This window comes from Sceloporus undulatus, chromosome 8 (genome assembly GCF_019175285.1).
Source record: "Sceloporus undulatus isolate JIND9_A2432 ecotype Alabama chromosome 8, SceUnd_v1.1, whole genome shotgun sequence".
Classification (NCBI taxonomy): Eukaryota; Metazoa; Chordata; class Lepidosauria; order Squamata; family Phrynosomatidae; genus Sceloporus; species Sceloporus undulatus.
Window position 1 is genome coordinate 35648995 of NC_056529.1, and position 17336 is coordinate 35666330.

The 17336-nt window shown below is 43.6% G+C and overlaps 1 protein-coding gene across 7 annotated transcripts in view; it reads right to left on the reverse strand.

Moving 5' to 3' along the window:
* Positions 1–17336, reverse strand: part of MARF1 (meiosis regulator and mRNA stability factor 1) — a 62255-nt gene that overhangs the window by 30177 nt on the left and 14742 nt on the right. For 6 of the 7 annotated variants that reach the window (XR_006105161.1, XM_042480771.1, XM_042480769.1 and 3 more), the window contains exons 8-14: positions 14707–15141; positions 10998–11161; positions 10763–10921; positions 7739–7928; positions 6287–6465; positions 4552–4632; positions 4163–4399 (exon numbers count right to left, since the gene is read on the reverse strand). Coding sequence is in view for 6 of the 7 variants with exons in the window: in XM_042480771.1 (XP_042336705.1) it covers positions 4163–4399; positions 4552–4632; positions 6287–6465; positions 7739–7928; positions 10763–10921; positions 10998–11161; positions 14707–15141 (1445 nt within the window). In the remaining variant the exon portion in view is untranslated. The remainder of the gene's footprint in view (positions 1–4162; positions 4400–4551; positions 4633–6286; positions 6466–7738; positions 7929–10762; positions 10922–10997; positions 11162–14706; positions 15142–17336) is intronic. The other variant, XM_042480773.1, reaches the window with a different exon arrangement.

Genomic DNA, 17336 nt, shown 5'->3' on the forward strand with positions numbered 1-17336 from the left:
GTGTGTGGGGGGTTTTGGTGGGGTGGTGGGGGGGGGTTGGGGGGGGCGGGGGTGGGTGGGGTGAGGGGGTGGGGTTGGTGGGTGGATGTTCGGGGGGGGTGCCCCCCCACCCCCCCCCCCCCCACCCCCCCCCCCCCCCCCCACCCCCCCCCACCCCCCCCCACCAACCCCTCCCCCCCCACTCTCCCCCCCCCCCCCCCCCCCCACCCCCCTACCCCCCCCCCCCCCTCTACCTCCCCCCACCCCCCCCCCCCCACCACCACACCACCCCCCCCCCCCCCCCCCCCCCCCCCCCCCCCCCCCCCCCCCCCCCCCCCCCCCCCCCCACCTCCCCCCCCACACCTCCCCCCAGGTCCACGAGCGGCAGTCCTCGATGGCGCCTTGACCGTTAGGGTTAGGTCGAGGCCCTCAACCAAGCGTGGCGTCGGTGCCATGGATGAGACATGGCCCTTCCGCACAGTAGCCTATATTTCTGGAAGTGGTGATGAGGCCAGCTCGATGGAGTGGTCTGTCCTGGGACCTAGACTCAACCCGCCTCTGACTCATCCGGGTGCGGGATGAGGTGGGATATCCGTTCCATGAGGGTCTGGATGAGGCCCCCATTCAGGCGGCTGTAGTTACGGCCTCCCGCAAGGGCCGCTGTGATAGGCCTTTTTGGCCAGGCCATCCATTCTTCGCCTCCCGGTCGACCGGGGAGGTCGCTGCTTCGGAACGAAGCTGTGCTGGCTCCCTCCACAATAAGCAGGTCGGCCTGGTGGTCGGCCAACCAAGGGCACACTCGCGGCGAGCGGGACTCTGTAGGAACTTACATTGCGAGAGGTGCAGACAGAGTGGCCGGGCGAGTCCCAGACCTTTAACGATGGTCTGAAGCGAGGGAGCAGAGGGGGCAAGGTGGCGTAGGCCGTCCGTGCACCGACGTTCCACGGCTCCTGAGCGTCGTCGTCCGGGAAAGCGAGTGCTGTCGGAGCCTCGCCCTCTTCATGACGTTCGCTGAAGGACGAACGTGTCGACGGAGACGGCTCAGATGTGATCCCTGAGGCGAGGCCGCCGGAGAGACTCTCATCAGATGGTGCCGGCGGAGGCAAGGGTTCCTCTCGGGTCCATCAGAGGAGAGGGATCCACACTTGATTTGGGTCTTGGTCGGACCGGGCCGGAGTCGGCCGAGCGAGCGCGAGTGCTCTGCGGTTGGCGGCCTCTCGTACACGGATACGGTCGGGACCGATCTGGACGAGGTGCCCTGCTGAGGGTCTGCTGGATGGGGGTTCAGTCTGGTGAACTCCCTGATGGCTCTGTCCTCCGATACCGACATGTAGTACCGGCCCGTCTGAGTGTCGAGGAACAGGTCCGGTATCTGCTACCTACGGGGCGGGTCCTCGTAGTAGTCGTTCCCGGAGTGGGGAGGCGACCGTTGTTCCGGAGAGAGAGGAGGAACAGTGTCCTCCGTCCCGTGGAGAAAGTCCATGGTGGGCTGAGGAGGTGGCGTGTCCGGTACCGGAGTCAGCCGAGCCTCGGGCGCAGGCTCTGGATCATGGGGAGCCGCCGGAGTGGAGGTGCGGGCCTTCTTGGAAGGAGAACGCCTCTTGTCCTTAGCCTTCAGTGGGTCGGTACCGGGCTGATCCCTGGACGGCTTAGCCCTTTTAGAGGCAGGTCACGACCCGTCTTGTCCTGATGCCTCTTCTTTCCCGGCCTCGGAGTCTCCTCCGGTGGGAAGAAAGGATTGTCCGGAAGATACAGGAGGACAGCCGCCGCTCCTGAAGAGGAGGGTCTTGGAGACCTTGCCCTGTCCGGTGACGGGACGTGGGTCGCTCCCGAAAGCACAGCCGGCTCCTTCGGCTTTGGAGCGTGGCGAGATGCCCTGGACGCCCTGGAGGACGAAGGCGAAGCGAGTTGGACCTCCCCTTCGGTACCTCTCTTTGAGTGCGAGCCCTCCGGTCTCTTCGTCGATTTGGAGGCCGGCTCGGTATCCTCAGTCCCCGAAGATTTGTGGGGGCGCTTGGAGGGTTTGTCGGTGGCACTGGGCGGTTTCGAGCCACGGGCCACATCGGAGGTGGTGGGAGGAATTGTCCCGGCCGGGACACACACCACGCTGGAAACGGCAGCCCTCGCGGATGTCACGCTGGACACACTGGCCCGAGAAGATGAAGCCGGGGGCGCGGACGGCGGAACAGAAGACGAACGCGAACCTTCCTCTTGCACCTTGCCCAGGGCAATCACCGAAGTAAGCCGGGACTCATGGTTTTTCCGGGCCTGAGAAGAGAGGGATCTGCAGAGCGGACAGGCCTTGGTATCATGGCTCTGGCCGAGGCACAGCAGGCAGGAGGAGTGCGGGTCCTGGACGGGCACCTTGCCCCCGCAAATGTCGCACTTCTTGAACGGAGCAGGCATTTCCAAAGTCGTCAGAGCCAGAGGGGAATTCGAAGCGAGGTCAACAGTCTGAAAGTCCGAAGTTACCGGGGGCGGGAGACAAAGAGTGGTCAAAAACAGTCCGAGGTCAAGATGAGAAGTGATTCCAAATGCAAGCTAAAGCGAGCGAAGTTCCCTGAAGCAGCTAGCGCGGCGGAAAAAAGGAACTGGGGAAAAGAGCGGGAAGGCAGGGGCCTTATAACGGGTGGGCGGAGTTACCGCCAAAAAGTTTCTATATGTTGCAAAGTAAACTTTGCCCAGTGATTCCAGTAGGTTCCGAGCAGCACTGCGCAGGCGCAGTGAAATCCATTTGTATGATTCGCAGAGACCACGAAGAAGAAATAACTTTTTGCATCTGTATACCGATCAAAATAGTGATTGATAGTGATATCACATTAATTTCTCTGGTTATTTTGGCCAGGATAGGAACAAAAAGGGAGGTTGGGTAATGTGTGAAAACTGCCGCAAAATCAGTAATTTAAAATGGGGTTTAGAGGACTTCAGGGTCTAAAAAAAGTGGAGCTCAAGAGTCACAAATTCCCCATCCCATCTGAATACATATTTAAAGCCAATCATCATAAACAAATATTCATACTTAGTAGTATACTTCCACAAACCCCTGCTACTTCTGTCAAAATTGGTGACCACCATTTCTTTCTGGCCTCGGTGGTATATGCCTTGGTTACATCCTGTTTGTACTACTGTAACACACTCTACTTGGGGGCTGCCTTTGAAGAGTATTTTGAAACTGCAGCAGGTCCAAAGATCTGCAGCTAGGCTGTTAACTGGGGCAGGTTACAGAGGCCACACAATGCCTTGTTGAAACAACTCCACCAGCTGCCAGTTTGTTTCTGGGTACAATTAAAAGTGCTGGTTATGACCTATAAAGCTCTATATGGCTCAGGTCCAGGCTATTTGGCAGACTGCATGGTCCAGGCCCTGAGATCGTCTGGAGAGACCCTTCTCTCAGTCCCACCCACATCACAAGCATGGTTGGTGGGGACATAAGAGAAGATCTTTTCCCTTGGGCTGTGGAACTCCATTCCCAGGGAGATCAGAATGGTCCCTTACTTGTTGTCCTTCTGCTGGCAGGTTAAACCCTTCTTATGCAGGCTGGCTTTTAAAACAGAATGTTTTTAAAGAATCAGTTTGGGGTGTTGTATCATTTGAAGTGGTTTAAACCATTTAAACTTTTTAACTGTATTTTTATTTCTATAAGGGATGATTTGAGCGAGAGTTCCTGAATGGCAAGGGGGGTGGACTGGATGGCCCTTGTGGTCTCTTCCAACTCTATGATTCTATTCATTTAATAAGCAATCTATTTTAATATTGTAATTATTTAATTCTGTTTTAATGTATCACTTTTCTATGTTTTTAATTGTATTGTTCTTTTAATGTTGTGAGCCGCTCTGGGTCCCAGTTTTGGGAAAAGAGCAGGATACAGTCAACAACAACAACAATTTCTGAACACACACACACACACACACACCCTATAAACCTACTTTAGAAGGCAAATAAACCATCTGGAGCAGGCATTTGGCACCACAGACTGCTGTAGCAAGCGTGGGTGGGAAAGAAAGTTCTAATTCTATTATGACTATATTCTATTTTTCTATACGTTCTATTATTCTTTTAATGTTGGATACCAAAGCATACTGTTGATTCTTGGCCACAAAACAAGAAAAATACTCAACATATTTAATAAACATTCTGGTATGTTAAATTCCAGAGTAAAATGGAATGATCAAATACAGCTTACCTAAAGTCCTTATTCATGCAGTGCTGCTTACAAATAGGTTCATGATATTCCAGTTCTTCAAATATAATAGGACTACAGTTAGCTGAAGAACCATCATGTGACTGTGAAGACCCCAAAGGGCTTTGTCTAGCTTGACTGCTAGGTAAGAGGCATACAAGTCGCCCATTGCCTTGATCGCGGACTGCTACAATGTCAGTTAATTTATACAAGTCTGACACGTTTAATTTGTGTCCAAACCTAGAAAAATGAGATTTTAAACATTTAAGCAAAATGCAAGGAATGAAGGAGGCACCCCATAAAAACGAGTAGCTGCAAAACTGCTACTAATCAACAGAAAAACCTTTTTAGGTTTCTTAAAATTAAGTTCTGTGTGAAAATTTCAAACCTACTTTTTTTCGTAGATCTCTGTGAACTTGAAAAGAGGCAGACAACAAGCTGGAGCATCTTGAAGAATGGATATGGCTTCTGCACTGCAAAATGAAATGTTGCCGTGTTAGCACAAGCAGAATGAGTTATGATATCCCATTCTAATACACTTTGATGTAGGATATAAGGTGTGGAGGAGAATCAGATGGGGGAAGTAGGGAGTCATATTGTCCCTGGGACATTATTTTCCTATTTCTAGGACTGGTAAGTCTCCTTTACAGAAAACACAGACCTCTTCCATGCTTTATTTTCCTTCCAAACTCACATAAAAGCACTTCCACTTAAATTTGGGGGGGATTGTGTAACATGTGATAGGCCCCAAAGGTAGAAAATGTGTACCTAAACCCACAACTACAGCCTGTCTTCACTCAAGGGAATCTAAGAAACTCAGTCATTCTTAGATCAAGGGTTGGTCTCCTCTTCTATTAACCAATTTTCAAAATAGCTGTTCTTTATTTATGCTGAGCCTAAACCTTTTTCGCTGTAATTTGAACCCACTATTTAAAATTCTTCCTAGCAAAGAAGATAAATTGATGCCACCATGTTTCTTTTAGTAACTATGTCTGAAGACAGATAAGCCTCTCTATCCCTACTTTCCCCAAGCTGCTAGTCTCAGCTATTTTAGAAACATACAGTGGGACCTCGGTATCCGCGGACTTGCCATCTGCGGATTTGAGAATCCATGGACAGTGAGCCCATGTTGTCCCCAATGGCAGCACTTGCATGCTGGGAACTGGAGCTGCCGGGTCCAGGTCTCGGAGCTCTCCTGCAGACCTAACACCTGGGATGCAACCTCCAGGCTCCAAGACCCAAGCCCTAGTCCCAGTGCTGGCTATGGCTCCCTCCAGCTGAGGGGGCTCCAGCCTCTGCCTCCGAACCACCTCTAAAGCCAAGTCCAGGGCAGAAGCCTTGGAGGGGGAGGGTGGGGTGGAGAGAAGGAGGAAGAGAGGGAGGACTTCAGTCCAATTGTCCCTAGTGGCAGCGTGGCCATGTGGCTGCGTCGCCATTATGGACAACAGGACTTGAGCATCTGCGGATTTTGGTATCCATGGGGAGTGGGGACAGTGGAATGGATTCTCCGAAGCTACCAAGGGCCAACTGTAATTCTAAAAAGCTGGCAACATTTATACTAAGGGAGACACATTTTCCTAAATACAAGGAGGTCCACTCAGGAGGATATCCTCTGTGTCACATTGCTAAAAGCTGTCACTCTTTCATTGCCTGCATGTGGAAATGTGTAAGAGCCTTTTTGGCTACAGTGCCTAGGTTGGGAATCCTCTCCCCTTGAAAGATGCACTGATGCCTAAGCTGTATGATGCCTTATTTTTAAGGTTCAATGGTTATGGGCTGGTTTTTGGTTTACTTGATTTTTTTCAGATTTTTTAAAAAAATGTCCCCCCTCAAATTCTTTAATGCTCTTTAACTGATTGTACCCCACCCTGAGATCTTCCTATATAATAATATAGAGAACTGTTTAAATAAGTTCCATCAGACCCAACCAGCCAGCCAATAAGTAGACAGGATGAAGGCTGTAGTCCTCCAAAAATATCTGAAGTACTCCAGGTTAGGGAAGGCTGGTCCATGCCAAAACAAAAACACCTTAAAAATGCCCTGTCTGAAAACTGTTTTCGAATCACAGACTATCTTAAGTTTTCAGTAATGTTAGGAAAGAACATGTTAATGTGTTGTTGTTTTTACCTAACTAATGCCTGAGATTTATTGGTAGCTCCAGTAGCTAGAGAGACCTGGATCCTCTTGCTGCCAATTTTACATCTGTGTAGGCTGTTGACAGCGCTAATTGCTTCTTGTAGATTCTCCATTTGAATTAAAGCCTTCAGCTGATAATCAGTATGAGGGCTGAGTTCTACAGTCTTTACCTGAAGTAAAAGATGAAAACTTTATTAGCACCCTTGAGCTAAGCACAACCATCAAGATGCTTAAGATGGATTTGAGGCATTTCAAACTCACCCATGTATTTACGAAAAAAAGATCATTTGAAAACCCAGCCACCACAAGGCATTTATTGGAACACTGTGGGCCACGTATGGTCCTGCCCCCAAGTCTCCAGAACTCCTAAACAGTCCCAGACATCTCCAAAATAGCTGAAAACCTATGAGGGTTTTTGTTTTAACACCCTATCACCATTCCTCAACTACAAAATCAGCTGGGGGGAAATGAAGTGCAAATTGTAAGCAGAATGTGGCGGGTTACAAACCGCCATTTTGTACGTATTCACTACGTATTAGGGTTAGGAAGGGGTGGTGCTTCCGCACCCCCCAACCCTAGTACGTAGTGAATACGTACAAAATGGCGGCGGCCTTTCCAAGCGGCCGCCGCCATACTGATGTAGCGGAAGCTGTGCGTCCGCACGTCGCACGTCGCTTATGACGTTGCGAGTGCGCCATTGGCGCCTTGCGGCATCATAACTGCGCTGCAGGAAGAAGCTCCATTTTGGAGCTTCTTTTTTGCTCCGCGCGGGAGTCGCACGGTTTGGCTTCTGCGGCTCCCTCGCGGAGCAAACAGCAGTGGCAGTCTGTAACGCACCTTTAATTTCCAGATTGCATTTTTGGATGAAAAAGCAACAGTGTGGCCCACAGCAGGGGTGAAAGGTGGTTGCCATCCCCACTGCCCAGCTCCGTTTTCAGAGTAACAGTCTAAAAATTTTAAGGCACATATACTACTCTGCAAAAAGCACTGGAAGAAAACACTTTGACCTTGCATTTAAGTTTGTTGTTATGTGCCTTCAACTCTGACTTATGGTGATTTTATCATACACTTTCCTTGGCAAGATTTATTCAGAGGAGGCCGGTTTCTGCTTTCCTCTACAGCTGAAAGTGTTCAGCTTGCCCAAGATCACACTATGGATTTCCATGGATGAGCAGGGATTCAAACCTGGCATCCCATATTCCTAATCCAACATTCAAATCATTATACCATATTGGACTCTTTTGTTTATTATTACACTATAATATTATACATACATCATCTACTAAATAATGCTAGTTGTCACTGTGTACCCATTCCACGTAAACATATGAACATTCATTTAAGTGACTATAACAACCGAAACAGTTCTAATGGTCTATTGACTGTAAATAAAGACTGATTAATTGATTAGACAGAAACAAAGTAATTATTGCTGTTGCTTACCTTCCCATGTTTAGAGAATGATTCTTGCAAGGTTTGCTGCAGTTCTTTTCTGGACAATCTGTAGTCTACATTGCTGACTTGAATGTCCACTCCATTTGCATATGGATCTAAACAGTCTGCATTACCCGTATGATTTATGATATTGAAAGTGAGAGGAGAAGATCTGTTTGAGATGTTTGGAGACACACTCCTGATGAAGTAAAGGGAAGTTTAGAATTTTTATTCTACTGCCCAGTACACTGCCAACACAGAGAGAAACCACTTTAGACACTGTAAGATTTATAAGCACAAATATTTTCTCAAGCAATCATAGAATCATTGTTGGAAGAGACCACAAGGGCCATCTAGTCCAACCCCTGCCATGTAGGAATTCACAATCAAAGCATCTCCAAAAGATGGCCATCCAGCCCCTGTTTAAAAACCTCTAAAGGAAGACTCCACCACTCTCTGAGAGAGTATGTTCCACTGTATTCTATGTATTCTCCAACCTGTAGAAGATGCCATGTTGCCTCAGTAACTTTATGAAAAACTTGTATTCCTTTCTTTTCTTCAATACTGTATCCTCCCAGAAATCTCTCTAAAGAATTGAAGTTCTAACTCATGTTTTTAAAGATTTGAAGTTCCATCAGTTTTGTATCAAATTGATGCCAAATAATCAAATCTCTGATCTGTGTTCTAACAAAATATATTGCTATATTTTTAGGGATTTTTTTTTTGTCTAGCCATCCATGAATGAACACAAAACATATCATCTATTTCAAAAATAAAATTTTCTCTATCCCTTCCTAAGAAGTCAGCTATAGCTGGTGTCAGGTATTCATATAATGTCCCCCCTTGTTTCTCTGAAAGTCCTCTCACTTATAGGCATCTTTCCCTCATCCTCTGTTCTCAAATTGCTCTTTCTCCAATATCATCATATTTGTATCTTGTATTTTTGGTTGTTCCATTGAAGGTTTTCTTTGGGTTTGCTCTTGACTCTTAGATACCTGTATTCTAGTACCTGACACCTTTTTTCATACAGTATATTACATAGCAATTACCAAATTGCCAATTAACAAATAAATTGTGGGGTGCTACAACAACACTATAAAACAATATAGAATCAAATTTCACCAATCTTACTAAGCTCAGAAGGAGATGAAATAAGTATTTTACTTTATATGATCAGTGCCACCCATATGATATATACAAAACACTAGAAATCAAATACAATACCATCAATAAATGAGTAGATAATAAAACTGAATGAATTAGCCATACTAGATAATTTGTCAATGTATGAAAATAAAAGAACAATCCAATAATATGAAGGTAAATGGGGAAAAGTATCAAAATTGTGGAAATAAGATAAGACAAAATACAAAAGTATGAAAAGATAGATATTACATAATATAATTCTAGAAATTTAGATAAAAAGAAGAACCTTGTATGAAGATAAAAGGTAACAAATAACAAAACAAGAAATGTATAGTCTATTATGAACTATATACTGAAGAAATGTACTTGCCAGTTTAGGATTTCTGTATTTATGTTTTTATGATGAAATAAAATGAAAAAAAAGTTCACCAGCATATACTCAATTCGTGAAAGTATTTTCTTATATTTCTTATATCTCTTATATTTTCCTTAAACTATACCATTACCCATAGATTAAAAATCTGTAAATTTTATATTTCCTGTATTTTTAGTTTTCCCAACCTTTGTTAGTCATTATTTTTTATTTGCTTATTTTGATTTTACATTTTTAGTTACTGTATTTGATTTCTTTTTCTCACTTTTTCTTACTTCTCTCTTCTAGTTGTTTTACCTTTTCAGATAATGTAACTTTCTATATACAGTCCATCTGCCCCAACTGCAGGCTTGCCATCTGCAGGTCTGAGCATTCTCAGATGGCTTTGTCCTATTCTTCCTAATGGTGGTGCATGTGCATGGGATCTCTCACTCAGTCTCGAAAGTGCTACTAATTACATACTAATACAGACTAACACGGCTATGCCTTTGAATACTACTTCTACTGATTCAGGTTTTTGGTTCTGATTTTAAAGCAGACCAACCTGTTTTGGATCAGTATGTACATCAGAATTCAAGAAGTCCCAGCAGAAACACAGAAAACATGAAGCCTGCCAACATTCTCTTTGTTCACAAACAAGAAAACACTCCACCTTGGGGTCTGCTCATGACTATTGCCAATATAATGTTATTACCATCCTTCCCCAACCTGGTAACCTGTACACAGGCTGGACTACAACTTCAGTCATTCCTAAAGTGTAATGGCCATGCTGGAGTTGTAAGCAGCACATTGGGTACCAGGTAGAGAAAATCTGCAATATGCCATCCTCAAATAAATGTGAAAAGTGACTAGAAATGAAATATTAAGGGCAGGATCTAAAGGTTTATTTGCACAGAATCCCATCAGAACTGGCAATACCACTGTCCCCTGGTTGATGCTCCCATGAACCCAAAAAACTTGCTTTGGATTACATGAGAATCATCTGGAGCAGCTTTTGGCCTTACAGAGGGCTGTAATAGAATGATAGAAGTCCCAGTTCTGTGATGGATACTAAAGTACACTATTGGATCTTGACTTAATTCAGTATTCACAAACACACATTAATACTAGTCACCCCTCCAAGTCTGCGGACTTGAGATCTGCGGACTTGGAAATCCGTGGAGGGGTGATCGCTATTAACAGCAATGGGACAAGCGCTGCATGCACGTGCCCCATTCAATCTATGGGGCTTGAATATGAACGATATTTGGATTTTGCGGGGGTAGGTGGGTCTGGAATGGATCCCCCGCGAGTTCCAAGGGCCAACTGTACTTATAGAGAGAGAAAGATTATCATATCTGATCTAAATTTCCAAAGAACCTTCAGCCTGATTCAGGGCATCCTATGGGCAAGAGTTCCCCTACACAAGCAACCACATAGCACATTCAAAAATATGCCTGATAATGGAGCCCAGGAATCCTAGGCTCTTCACAGGGAACATACAATGCTTTGAGCTGCAGAAGATGTTTATTTACCTTGATGACCAGCAGCTTTGAGATACCAAAATAGGACTGAGCTGTCTTGATGCCGTGAGCATGCTGAAAGCAGATGGGTAGCTAACTTGGAACACATCGTTCTTCTCTTTTCTCTCCACTGGGGAGTTGCTGATGCTTCTGGGTGCAGGTAAATCTTTCCTGTGTTAAAGAGGAATGCATTACTAATTTGTTCTTTGGACTTAATGCTTAAATTTGAGTCTACCTTTTGACATACTTTTGATTGCTTTTAAGAATGGATTCGCCTGTTCCTGTCTTTCTGTTTACTGGGGATACAGAATTTGCCATGGAGTTATTTAGTGAGGAAGCAACATCCACTCTTAGCTGGTCTTGGCAGTTCTCAGAGCCTTTCATAGTTTTTGACTTCACACGGCACAGTTCCTTGAAGAAAACAAGTAATTCAAGTCAGCAAAAAAGGATTATCATCAATTCTTGCTGGGTTGCAATCAGTAATTATTTTTTAAAAAAGTTATCAAGAATGAAAAATCAAAAAAAGTTTATCCAGAGAACTAACAGTATACAGTAAAAAAAGATGCCTCCTATAAAACAGACTTTCCTGACAATAATCAAAACAGGCAAATTTATACAGTGTTCCAGTTCAGTGGGAAGCTGAGCCTTGTGGCTAAAGGGAGAGGAGAAAAGTAGCACAGTCCACCTGGGCAGAACTTTATGCTTCGTCTTTATTTGTCTATGCCATCCAGTTCTGGACACTATACTTCAAGAAGGATATTGATAAACTGGAACACATCCAGAGAAGGGTGACCAGGATCCAAAATACACTGCAGAAATAATTCAGTTTGAGACCACTTTAACTGCCCTGGCTCAATGCTAGGAACTCCTGGGAATTATAGCACCAGACCTCTCTGACAGAGAAGGCTAAATGTTTCACAAAACTACACTTCCCAGAATTCCCTAACAGTGAGCAAAAGCAGTTAAAGCGGTCTCAAACCAGATTATTTTTGCAACGTGTTTTGGACCCAAGATAATCAAAAGTCTGGAAACCAAGCCTTATCAGGTATGTCTTAGAGAGTTGGGTGTGTCTAGCTTCATACAATGCTGACGGTTAACATGATAGCCATCTTTAAATGTCTGTGGGTATATAATGTACAGAATGGAGTGAACCTGTCTCCTGCTGCTCCAGAAACTAGAACACAAACAAATGGATTTGAATGAGAAAAAACACCCACTTAGACATTAGGGAAAACCTCTTTTTCAACACAGGAATAAGTTCAACACAAGAATAGGTTACATCAGAGAGAAGCAGCACACTGGAGAACATTCTAGTCAAATAAAAGGAGCCATCAATGAACAGGTTAACTTCTGTCACTGGACAGGCTACTCAAGGATCATGCGTTTTAAGAAAGTATTTCCTGTTGGATCCCTTGCTCCCCCTCAATCTATTCCCAAGACAAGAAAATGGTAAAGGACAAAAGGAAGATCCCCAAAGAAAGGAAAATGGTCTTGCAACCTCAGGGTGGGTCTCAATGGCTCCTTCTCCTTGGCTTCACATTAAGTTTTCCGATGTGTCATTCTCATCCAACACAGAAGGAGCCATCCATGAATGGGAATTATCCAATCATTAATAGAATATGGAAGGGAAGGTGGCAAAAAAATCAACTGAAATCGGGTGATCTGACAGGACCTGATGAAACACTCTTCTGCCAAAGGATGTCCTAGCTGCAGAGAATTTGTCTAGCCTATAACATTTTGTGAAAGTGGAAGGTGTGACCCAAGTTGCTGCTCTGCAAATTTCCTGATGTAGTTGCTGACCTGGTAGGATGTGCTGTCATAATTGTGTAATTTGGGAAGACTAAGGGATTCACAGGCCACACAAATGCATGCTTTGATCTACCGAGTTAGAGTAGAGGGAGAAACCTTCATCCCTAGGGGTGGAGGTAAAAGAAAGACAAAGAGTGCTTCTGATTTCCTAAGCGGCCAGGTGCACTCAATGTAGTTTCTGAGCCTAACTGATATCTAGTTTATGCCACTGCTTTTCCAGACACTGGACTGGATGAGGACAGGAGGACAGTACTCCAAAGTCCAAAATCATATGGAGGACCAAAGACTGGGAACCACTGTTCCAAAGAGTTAAATTCTAATATGGTAAGTTAAATCAACTGCCTAATAATTGGCTTTGTAGGAGGAAGTCATTGCAATGATGGCTGCTGAGAAGTACAGTTGGCCCTCCTTATCAACTGATTTTTTTTATCTACGGATTCAAGCATCCACAGCATGAAAATAGTAAAAAAAAAAAGTATAGTATAAATTCCAAATAGCAAACCTTGATTTTCCATTTTATATAAGGGACACCATTTTACTATGCCACTGCATTTAATGCGACTCAAGCATCCACGGATTTTATTAACCATGGGGGTCCTGGAACCAAACCCCAGTGGATAACAAGGGCCCACTGTACATGTCTTTACAGCTACAACAAGAGGAGGATAACTTTGTCTCTCACTATTTCAACATTTCTGGGGGCCAAGGATTTCAGCCATGGAACTGCCTTTAGATTTGATTTTAACTTTCCCCATTCCCCATCGCAACTAAACATATGGCGTGGAAGAAGGAAGAATGTGAGAGAGATCTAAGAAATAGGAAAAACAATCGGAGAGAGCTAACTCAGCAAAGGCTTTTTAAAAAGAGAAACGAAGGAAAAATTAGAACGGAAAGTAGCTGAGAGAGACAGAGGAGTGGGGTAAACAACCTTTCCTGTGCAAAGCAAGGCAAAAGAACTGAGAAAGAGCCAGGGATCCAACAGGAAATATTTTCTTAAAACACATGATCTCTTGCCATGCTGGGAAGATAACAGGAGTTAACTCTTTCACGGATGGCTCTTTCTCTGCTGGCAGAGAATGGACTCTCCTACTCTGGAGGTCTTTAAATAGAGGCTGAATGAGCATCTTTCAGGAATGCTTCTGTTGTGCATACCAGCATGGCTGGGGGTTGGATTAGATTACCCTTGTGATCCATTTTAACTCTAAAATTTAACCATTTAAAGTAAATCAGACCACTAACAATTCCCTGTAAACAACAACGTAATAATGTTAGAATCTAGGTCTTGATATAGATCTTAGATCATGTTCAGCCACCCTATAAGCTGTAACAAATAACAGTTCCAGAGAAGTGAAGGCACAATTCTTCTTGCGCATCTACTTCCTGGCACAAACCCTCTCCCTCTGAAAAGTAGATGGTGGTATAGGGGGACTGATGGGTCATAGGTGACATGGGAAACTGATGGTGTGCCTGTCCTCAGCATAAAAAGGCATGCTCTTCTATTACAGCTGCTCTGGATTTGACCAATTATTTTTAAAGCTTTCTATGGGGGGGAAAAGGAAAGGGCAGGGAGAAAGGAATTTAACAACATATTTGATACTGATTTGTTTCAGTGTGAGCTTTCATGGATTTTAATCCATGTCTTCAAAAGCAGTGATGGAGACAATATTAATGCCCTGAATACACTCACTTCACCATGGAATCTGAAGAAGCAGAATGAAATTTACAAAATCTCATAGGTGTTTTTAAACAGAGGCTGGATGGCCATCTGTCAGGGATGCTTTGAGTTAGATTTCTTGCATGGCAGAGGGTTGGACTGGATGGCCCTTGTGGTCTCTTCCAACTCTATCATAATTAGAGTGTGTGTGACAGGAAAGGTCAGACTATCAGATTAAAAACATTTTTAAAATTATATTTGTCTCATCTTCCTCATTTTCTTCTGGAGAAGGTCAAGAAAGTGATTAATGTTTTAATACATCTTTCAAATTAGGGTGTTAATCAGGAGTGGGAAGCCACAGCCCTCCAGTTGTTGCCAGACCTGCGTCAATCCTAGCCTAGGTAGCCAATGGCCAGGTGTGATGGAAGTGGAAACCACCAAAGTCTGGAGGATCACAAGTTCCCCACTGTAGCATAAACTGTGAAGTCATTACCTGTAAGCTCTTAACATTTGTGTTCTTTGGAGCTGTGCCATGTGCTTGAGAGTTTTTCCCCACAACAGCTTTAGTGGCAGAAGATTGATCATTTGACTCTCTGTTCATGAGGCATAGCTTTGTGTTCTTGTTCACTTTTTTTGGAGACTTCACTTTTTCTGCTCCTGTAGAACTCAAATTCTTGGTTTCAGCAAGTTCTTTGTTTTGAGGTGTAAAAGACACAAGAATTCTGTTGCCAAAGACATCTTCATTCTCCATTCGCTTCTGAGCACGCTCAGCACTATCTTGATTTAAGAAGCGGAGGATTGCACGGCTGCCAGAAATGGTAAGGACTTTCCCCCCACAGTTGTCTGACAAACGCCGAAGTCTGTAGCAAACACTTTTGCTGTCTCGGTTAGTTGGCAGATTGTAAACATATAAAAGTGTGTGGCATGCCTGATTTAGAAAATAATGGATTTTAGTAGGCTTCCAGAGGGGCTACAGAACCATACCTAAATTTTAATAAGGGTATTGTATTATGCATTAAAAAAAGAAAACCCATAGCTTTAGAGACTAGTTATGTATAAGACAATCTAGAAACATATCTATAAGGATTCTTTACTTGAAATTTTAACAAACACCAGCATCCTGGCAAAGTCATCACCACTGCTGTCTCAGCACCACTTCCACCACTATAAATTGTTTCAAAATGAAGAGCCCACCTGATGTGTCTATGCACACTGACTACAATGACAGTTGCTTTGGATTCAGTACTACATGTACAGTGGTACCCCGGGTTACGAATTTAATTCGTTCCGCGGCGCCGTTCGTAACCCGAAAGATTTCGCAACCCGAAAAAGCCATAGCCGCTAGCGCTGGAAAGCCGCGATTTCGTGCGAAAAAGCGCTGAAAAGCACCAAAAAAATTTTCGTAAGCCGGAAAAAAAAACGTAACCCGGAACAGTTTTTTCCTATCTAATTTTTTCGTATCCCGGAAATTTCGTAACGCGGTCATTTCGTATCCCGGGGTACCACTGTATCTCCTTCCTTTCTCTTCCAGTCTACTTCCATACATCACTACAACAATTGAAGTCCAAAACACTGAGAAAACCTATGGTTTTTTTATTCGTGCTATACTGTTATACCCATTCAGAAAGCCTCCTTTTACCAAGCTTTTTTTTCCAGATGCATCCAGCCCCCCTGGTTTTCTTCCTTGTCCTGCGTCTCGCTAGACTTTCAAAAAACAACATCAGCATTGGGGGGGATGGTGAAGGAGAACTAGAGAAACACAGATTTTCAGTGCCAAGTTGTAGCACAGTGTCTGCAGTGAACAATGCAATAAAGCTTCCGCTGGCCAATTCTCTAGCCAATCCTGCTAAAGCTGTGTGTACCTGCCTACAACAGGCAAGAATACAGCAACTGACTCCAAAATCCTTTATTAAGGGATAACAGAGGGAAAAGAGGAAAGCAGATAAGCCTGCCTCATCAACTATCCCCAGCATATTTTGGCCATTCACCAAAATGGGAATCATAAGAAAAATGGAGGACGGTGAAAAAAACACCACCACCAGATCCCTGGATGCATTTTGAAAGAACCTCTGAAATGGTCCAAAAGCATTCCATTTGTTTTTGCTTACATATGCAAGGCTTATCCAACCTGGTTTCTGCCTTTCATATGTACGTATTATTACGTTTAAAGAAAATGTTTGCTGAAACAGAATGAACTGTTCTTTAAAGTTCTTGGGACTATAGTACTTTTTTTCAAATTGTCAGAAATCTTTTTCTAGAATAGAAAAACATCTATTCTAATTTCTAAGAATATGACTAACACAGTCATTAGTATTCTAATTTCTAAGAATATGGCTAACCTAGTAAAGAGGACTGACATTTTACCAAAACCATAATCCACCACAATGTCCCTGAAAATGGAGCAAATGCAATTTAGATGGAGATTTAATTATTATTTACTTTTGAAGGCTGAAAATTTACAACATAAATAAGAGTTGAGAAAAAATTCTGAGCTAAGTTTACTAGATGGCAGTACAGGAATGTGCAGCACTGCTGATGCTTTCTATATCAACAGGTCCAAATGCCCAAATCCTTCATAAGAAACTGATAAATGTATCAGCTAGACTGGAAATCTCCAAACAATGGAAAGACGCAGAAGAACCTTGAAAACTGGTTAAACAGGATTTCTTTGGGCACTGACAATGTAGGATAAATTGATATATCAACTGAGATCAAAATTACTGCTATGGAAAATTAATAGATATGTGGTACCCCTTTATCAAGTTTATTGGAACAAAAATTTTTCTATATTGCCCTCCATCAGAGCTTTTGAAGTTCTGAAAAAAATCATTTTAAATTATATTTATTGATGCACTTAATAATTTATTTTTAGGCACAGAAGGAAAATCAGAATATGACATTTAAAATACTTATTTAGTAGTTTGATATTAAATATTTTATTTGTAATGTTATGTTGTTTTCAGATTTTAAAAAAAATTAAATACATGTTGAAAAAACCCAGTATAGATGAGTGGTTAAAGACTTTTTCATCAAGCCCAGTTACAATCTGCAGAAGGTTAGCATGCTTCGAATCATATTAACCTGGCTGAAAGGAAACCACCAATCCTCCCATGTGACAACTTA